The sequence below is a fragment of the Sapajus apella genome, unplaced genomic scaffold, assembly GCF_009761245.1.
Source record: "Sapajus apella isolate SASKATOON/1434 unplaced genomic scaffold, GSC_monkey_1.0 scaffold68, whole genome shotgun sequence".
Taxonomy (NCBI): domain Eukaryota; kingdom Metazoa; phylum Chordata; class Mammalia; order Primates; family Cebidae; genus Sapajus; species Sapajus apella.
The window spans coordinates 7,713,517-7,721,620 of record NW_022437008.1 but is presented as its reverse complement, the minus strand read 5'-3'; the positions used below and the strand labels follow the sequence as shown (position 1 = coordinate 7,721,620).

General features: G+C 46.8%; 1 protein-coding gene across 1 annotated transcript in view; it reads left to right on the top strand.

Annotated features, from left to right (window-relative positions):
- TDRD12 (tudor domain containing 12) overlaps positions 1-8,104 on the top strand; it is a 68,026-nt gene that overhangs the window by 27,023 nt on the left and 32,899 nt on the right. The window contains exon 10 of the mRNA XM_032249147.1: positions 1,807-1,887. Coding sequence (XP_032105038.1) covers positions 1,807-1,887 — 81 coding nt within the window. The remainder of the gene's footprint in view (positions 1-1,806; positions 1,888-8,104) is intronic.

Below are 8,104 nucleotides of genomic sequence, written 5' to 3'. Positions count from 1 at the left end.
ATATACATATATATATAGATTTTTTTTTTTTTTGAGACAGGGACTTGCTCTGTGACCAAGGCTCTCAAGTGCCGTGGAGCAATCCTAGCTCACTGCAGCCTTGAATTCCTGGGCTTAAGGGATCCTCCTACCACGGCCTCCCAAGTAGCTGGGACTACAGGCATATGCTACCACAACTGGCTAACATTTAAATTTTTTGTAGAGATGGGGGTCTCACTATGTTGCTCCTACTGGTCTCCAACTCCTGAGACCAAGTTATCCTCCCACCTCGGCCTCCCAAAATGTTAGGATTACGGGTGTGAGCCATAGTGCCTGGCCTATATTTCTTATTTCTAAAATTCTCCTTTTTTTTTTTTAAAAGTGTATATTTCTTTGCTGAGAACTTGTGTGTTTCCAGTCGGGAGTGCTGCCTTTTCTTCATGTAGAGTGAACGTCCAGTGATCGCCACCCGGAGCTACTGGGGTTGGCGCCTGCTGATTGCCATCTCTCTCGGAAGTCAGTCTGGTTTTCCTGGCCCATGTGTGTTGAGTAGCTTTGCACTCACGCTGAATATTTTAAATGCTATGTTGCGAGACTCTGGTTTCTGTTAACATTCTCTAACGAGTGTTGGTTGTGTCGTTTGTCTTAGCAGGAGGTTGGTATCTCCCTGAGGTCCAGCCCTCATGCTCTGCCTCGCAGTCTGTGGGTGGCGGTGGCCATGTGAGCGCAGGCTTTGGGGCCTCAGTGCCTGTTCTTCATCTGCTTAGCTTTGGGGGAGCCAGTGGCTTGTGTTGTGTCATGAACCAGCTCGCTCTTTCTTTTCAGAATTTCCCTTACAGTTACCAGTTTCTAGGGGCTCCTTCCCCGTGTTCCTCTGGCCAGATGGTTTCTCTTAGAGGCATTGCTGTGCAGTAATGTGGGATTGGGCCACCCTGAGAATAAAACAATAAGGGAGAAAAAAGATAGCGATTTCCTCACGCAGTCTTTGGACCACAGCTCCCGTCTCTGAGTTCCTCTGGATTTAGGTGTGGGTCTTCTCTCAGGGTTATAGGTCACCACACTGCTGTTGCTGTTGCGGGGTGCAGCTCCAAGATCAGAGCTGGCCTTGGGGCAGGGCGAGGAAGGAAAAGAAAATCGATGGGGATCCCCAACACTCTCTGGTTTAAAGGGCGCCTCTTCCTACTTCTCTGGCTTGAAAGGGGAGGTCTCTCTCGGAGGTTCTGCCATCTGCATCTGCCACAAAGTCACCCTGAGGTCAACGCAGAAAGACACGGGAAGGAAAAAACAAGAAAGTCCTGGTGATTCTGTTTTTCAAGTGTTTGACTTCTCCCCACTGCTGTTGGGGCCTCATCCAGAATCTCTAGCTGTGATCAGCAGGAGAAAGAGGCTGTGGCGGGCCTGCTCCATCCTGGCCAGGGTCGGCACCAGAAGTGTCGGAAGTGACACTTAAAGGACTAAGCTCTGCTTCTCACAGAAACATGCTTATGTAGATAAACCGATTCCTCAGTGGTGCTTCTTAAATTTTTAATACAGAAAATAAAGATATTTTCAGCATTGGGGTAAATGGGTTCATAAATTTTCATTTTTTAAGAGGCAGGGTCTTGTTCTTGTTGCCCAGGCTGGAGTGCAGTGGTACACTCACAGCTCACTGCAGCGCCCCAACTCATGAGCTTAAGCGATCCTCCCACCTTGACCTCCCTAGTTGCTAGGACTATAGGCACATACCACCATGCCTGGCATTTTTTATTTTTGTAGAGATGGGGACTCATTACATTACTCAGGCTGCTGTTGACAAATTTTAATTAATTTTTTTTTTTAAATTTCTAGTGATTTAAGTCAGAAGCCAAATGCAAAACCTCTTAGATCAGCTGAGAAGAAAGAATATGATGAGAAGAATGGCTGTGTGAAGTAAGAATTTTTTCCTTGGCCTGAATTGTGTATTGAAATAATTATAATAAAATTATAAACAAGAGAAATCTACATATTTTATTATTAATTTCAAACCTACATTCCTATCAAAAAATAAATGTACAGTACAGCTTCTGTAGGGTTTAACGTTAGTTTTTTCTTTTCCATCTCACTTGGGCACATTTTCTGTTAAAAGCTTTGTTCCAGTGTAAGTAGTCATTCTCTACCTCACCTTCTGGATTGTCTTAGTGAAGCGAACCATGTCACAAATTGAATTAGATACAGTTGATCTTTTGGGACTATTGATGTTCTGTGGGTTGGTCTTTGCTTTCTTTCCAGTTCTCTGAGGCAGCACTGCCAGAGAAACTGTGAGCAGTTTTCCTTTATTTTATACTTGTGTAATCTACAAAATATTTACATACCGATTTTTGTTTTGAGACAAGGCCTTCCTCTGTCATCCAGGCTGGAGTGCAGTGGTGCAGTCACAGCTCACTGCAGCTTTGACCTCCTGAGCTCAAGTGATCCTCCCACCTCAGGCTCCCAAGTAGCTGGGACCCCAGGCATGCACCATCATACTGGGCTAATATTTTATTTTTTTGTATGGAGGGATCTTGCTACGTTACCGAGGCTGGTCTCAAACTCCTGGCCTCAAATGACTCTCCTGCTCCGCCTTTCAAAGTGCTGGGATTGCAGGCATGACCACAGCTCCCAGCCTCATGCCATTTTTATACTTTTTACTATGTTAGCCTAAACAGTTTTACATTCTAAGTAACTGTAGCCGCCCTGGAGCTCTCAGAGTGACAGAGTGTGAGACAGGTCAGAGGTGGGGAGGTCCTGCTATATCCACTGGTTTGCTTGGGGCTTGGAGCAGGGGTGTGGACTGGGCAGCCATGTGGACCTCCCAGCTTCCCAGAGGCCACGCTGATGGCCTGCCAGGGCTTCTTACCCCGCAGGACACTACCCATTATTTCAAAGCTGAGGCTTTGAAGGCTTGCAGGAGCCCACAGAGCTGGGGAATGCTGTTGATGCACCTGACTGACACCCTGTTCCCAGGGCAACCTCAGCCCTAATACCCAAAGATTTTGCTGTCACAGTGGTTATTTTCCTTGGAATAGAAGGCCTTGCATGATCCATGCAGCTTATTTCTTTATTATTATTATTATTATTATTAATTTTGAGACACAGTCTTGCTCTGTTGCTAGGCTGGAGTGCAGTGGTGCCATCTCAGCTCACTGCAACCTCCACCTCCTGGGTTCAAGTGATTCTCCTGCCTCAGCCTCCCAAGTAGCAGGGATTATAGGTGCCAGCCACCACCATGCACAGCTATTTTTGTATTTTTAGTAGAAATGGGGTTTCACCATGTTGGCCAGGATGGTCTCAATCTCTTGACCTCGTGATCTGCCCACATCGGCCTCCCAAAGTGGTGGGATTACAGGTGTGAGCCACCGCACCTGGCCTCTTTATTATTTTAAATTGTAACCTGGCAAATTAACTCTGGAATATTCTTTCTTTCATTATTATTTTATTTTTAAAATTTGAGACAGAGTCTTGCTCTGTCGCCCAGGCTGGGGTGCAGTGGCGCGATGTCGGCCCACTGCAACCTCCACCTCCTGGGTTCAAGCAATTCTCCTGCCTCAGCCTCCTGAGTAGCTGGAATTACAGGCACCTGCCACCATGTCCAGCTAATTTTTGTATTTTTTGTAGAGGCAGAGTTTTGCCATGTTGGCCAGGCTGATCTCGAACTCTGGACCTCCTATGATCAGCCCACCTTGGCCTCCCAAAGTGTTAGGATCATAGGCATGAGCCACCGTGCCCAGATGACCCTGGAATATTGCATTCCCTTTTATTTTCATATTAGAAAGTTCTGCCTTGTCTCCTGTTTTGCTAAAATGCCCTTTACTTAGAATCCATGGATTAAATGTCAGTTATCCTGTCAGTCTCCTGTGGTTTCAGGGAACTTTGCGGTGGTTCAAGATTAAACAGCAAAGAAGGCTTTGAGTTCCTTAGGGACACAGGGATGACCTTGTGATCCTGGGACCCACCCCCTTGACCAAGCAGAGGTCCTGCCTTGGTTGCACTGCATCCAAAGCCTGGGGAACCCTGTGCTGTCATTTCTGGCAAGATAGCGAAGGCAGCCTGGAGGAGAGGCACCCTTTCCCTAAGGATGGCCAGCCAGGGACCCACGTTGCCGCATCCCCAAACCTCACTTGGGACTATGATAACGACTGTCACAATGCGGCCAGAGGGGCACAGGGACCTTGGCTTGTTGCCAGAGGCCAGGTGTGAGGAGAGAGGCCACTAGCCTCCTCTGTGTGATGCCTGTGGCTTTGTTTTTCCTGTCTTTTTGTCTCGTTGATGGCATTGCTCAAGCTTGTAAGTACCAGCAAGCAGTTGTGTTTCTTTCTCCTCGGGCCCGTTCCTTCATAGAACTCATTTTGGACACCCTCAAGGTTACAGTACATTCAAGAAGAGGTCACCCCAGATTCAGTCTGGCCCATTCCAGGATCGCATACCACCGTCCCCTTGGGAATCCCGGATGCTTGGGTAGCACAGGGAGTGGCAGGGCCCACGCCCGGGTTTAAGGGCCCTCCTAGCGGATTTCTCTCTCCTAATCTTTGGGTATCCAAGAGAAACTGCTGTGTTCGCTAAGGGCTTCCGGAGGTGTCGAGGCAGCCTGGAGTGGGTTGAGGTTGTGTTTCTAAGCTGGTGCCAGCTTCCGCCCAGCCTGTGGGAATATGCTGGGTGGGGGGTGAGTCTCAACTCTGTGTGGTAACTCTCAGAGCATTATTTTCAGGAGGAGTCTGGACTTTGGCACTGTAGCCATATGTGCCGCGGGGAGTACTTTGATGACTGGTTAAGAAGTCCTGTGCATGGAAGGGTGGAGTGGTGCCTGCTTGCTGCTCATGTCATCTCTGATATTTAACGTACCCTGGAGCCCCCTCTGCAGTTCGTCTTTCCATCCTCTGTGTCCCTCATGCCTACTGTGATATTCGTTCTTTATTCTTCTGTTGTCTTCCTTTAAACATTTTAACATCAGCCTACTTTGTACTGCCCACTGATTGAAGATGGAAACATTCTCTGAATACATGCATTCTTTTTTTTTCTTAGACAGTCTCACTCTGTGGCCCAGGCTAGAGTGCAGTGGTGCGATCTTGGCTCACTGCAACCTCTGCCTTTCTGCCTTCCAGTTTCAAGCGATTCTCATGCATCAGCCAGCCAAGTAGCTGGGATTACAGGCATATGCCATGACGCCTGGCTAATATTTATTTTTATTTTTTGTATTTTAGTAGAAATGGGGTTTCACCATATTGGCCAGGCTGGTCTTGAACTCCTGACCTCAGATGATCAGCCTCCCAAAGTGCTGGGATTACAGGAGTGAACCACCGTGCCTGACCCAAATATGCGCATTCTTCATGATACCATTTCAGTGTCAGAGTCTGAACAGCAGTGCACTTCAAAGCCTGGACTGAAATGCCCTTCGCACAGGCTGCTGAGTTCAGGGTCAGACGCTGTCCTTCTAGACCCAAGCCTTCTGCCAAAGAACACAGGAGCGGTGAGGACGCGGCTGTGTTGTACAACCATTCCCCTTCCCTCTTGAAATCACACCCATGCTTCTGTTCTTCCCATGACCCCACTCTGGCTGTGTCATGATCCAGTGAGATGAGTGTGCATTGTCCCCGGGCTGTGAGCAGGTGAGTGCTGCGGAGCCCTGCAGTCACAGAGCATGACTGCTTTTCTCTTCTCACATGGCCTTTTGGTTTACCTGAAGTTAATAGTTTTTTTTTTTTTTTCTTGGATGTGGTCTCACTGTGTTGCCTAGGCTGGTATCAAACTTCTGGCCTCAAGCGGTCCTCCTCCCTCAGCCTTTCAAGTAGCTGGGACTATTGTGTGCCACCATGCCTGGCTTACTTTCCTAAATTTTTAATCTGTCTTAAAGATTCATCTCTAGAATTCTCCTCTGTTGTCAAACTCAGATTCTCACTTGTGACTCTTTGGAGATCTCTCCAGACCATTCCCGTCTGCTTTGGTGTGTGCCTGATGTGTCCCATATTTGTCACCAACATCCTGAGATTCCTGCATCTTTCTTGAATTTAATCCCTTCTTTTCTGGATCGTCCATCTTCTTACTTAGTTTACTCCCTTGTTTCGGTGGAGAGCATCCTTTTGTAGCTTTCTTGGAAGGGAGACACAAAACATAAATTTTTTAGAGACTTTGCATAAATGCTTTTAGACTATCTTCACACTTGATCAATAGTTTGGGTAAAAATTTTGAAGACATTTCTACTTCTAGTTTCTACTGTGAAGACGTCCACTCTATTCTGATTTATTTATATATCTCTCCTTTTTTCTCTCTCTCTGGAAGCTTATAGGAAGCTTCCTCTTCTGTTGCCAGTGTTTGGAAATTCCTGATGTTGTGCCTTGGTGCAGTTCTGTTATTATGCTTGTTGTTTGGTGGACCCTTCCAATGTGTAGTCTCGTGTCTCTTACCCCTGGGAAATTCTCTTGACTTTTTCATTGTTCCCTTACACTCAATGTTCTCTGTCTTCTTTTAAGAACCTCGGTGACTCATATGTTTAACCTCCTGAATTGGTCGTGTAATTTTATAAAATATATTTTTCTTCTTTTTTTTTTTAAATCTGTCTTCTTGCTTTATGTTTTTTTTTTTGAAATGGAGTCTCGCTCTGTCACCCAGGCTGGAGTGTAGTGGTGGGATCTTGGCTCACTGCAACTTCTGCTTCCTGGGTTCAAGTGATTCTCCTGCCCCAGTCTGGGATTACAAGTGCCTGCCACTACACCTGATCTTTTTTGTATTTTTAATGGAGACTGGGTTTCACTGTGTTGACCAGACTGGTCTCAAACTTCTGACCTCCAGTGATTTGCCTGCCTGGGCGTCCCAAAAGGTTGGGATTATAGGCATGAGCTACCACGCCTGGCCTGCTTGACAGTTTGGAATGTTTTTACAATTTTGCCCTCTTCTCATTTTATTGAGTTTTTTATTTCGAACGTCCCACTTTTAATTTGCAAGGCTTTTCCTTTTGTTCTCTTTTCTCTTTCCAATAGTGTTGTCCTTGTTTCACGTATATGATGGTTTCTCTCATTTCTCTAAGGAGACTCATGATTTTGGTGGCGGAGTTTTCTTCTCCCTACACTGTTTCTTTTTCTTGCAGGGTGCATTATTTGCTTTTTAGGTTGGAGGCTTTCCTTAGATGTCTTGCGGTCCTTGATTGTCTGCTTTTATTTCAAGGTAGAGGCCCAGTGAGCCGGTGAGGGTCTCTGAGTGTACCAAGCCTGTGAGACTGAAGTCTTTCTGTCTTTCCTTTCCGGTGGGCCAGATACCAGAGGGAAGATTTCTCCTATCTCTGCCCACTGTGGTGAAGACCTGCCCCTGTCCTGGGGGCTGAGTGGAAGGTGCAGGCTGGGTCTCCCTGTCCTGTGATTGCTTAGCCTCCCTCTTTTCAGTTCAGCACCTCTGTTTGCAGCTGGCAGCTCGTAGCCTGAGAGTTCTGCTTTATCCTTTCCAGAGAATCAGCCCCTGGGCTTCCTCTGATTGGGGTGAGTGGCTGTCTGGTGTGGAGCAGCAATAAGGCAATGCAGAGTTTCCTCCCCTGCCACACCGTTGCAGCCAGGAAGCCGGGCCCTAATTCCTAAGCTTTCTGAAGGTTGTTCTCTGCAGACAGAGTCAGGCCTCCCGTGGCTGGCTCAGATTCAGCTGTCTTGGGGCTACTAATAGTTTGTCCATCTGTTTTTTAGCTTCTAACATTGTTTTGGAATATTGTCTATAAACTGCCGCTTTTTTGAGAGATAATTCATGTCCCCTTTTTTTCAAGTGTACAGCTCAGTGGTCTTTAGTATATCTACAGTTTGCAGCCACCCAAGTCCATATCCATTAGTGGCCACTCTCCATTTTCCTTTCTCCACGTCCTTTGGCAGCCAGCAGTCTGCTTTCAGTCTCTGTGGGTTTGCCTGTTCAGGACATTTCATATTGATGGGATCATATGGTGTGTGGGCCTTGGTGACGCTGGTTTCACAGCGCACCGTGTTTCCAGGGCTCACCTCTGCCATATCATAAACAAGCATAGCATGCCTTTTCATGGTGCCTTATGTTCCATTGAGTGCATGGAGCATATTTCATGTACCCATTCATCAGCTGATGGAGTTGGGTCTTGTGGCTTTTACGTTTAAAAATTCATTTACAGGGCTGGGCACAGTGGCTCATG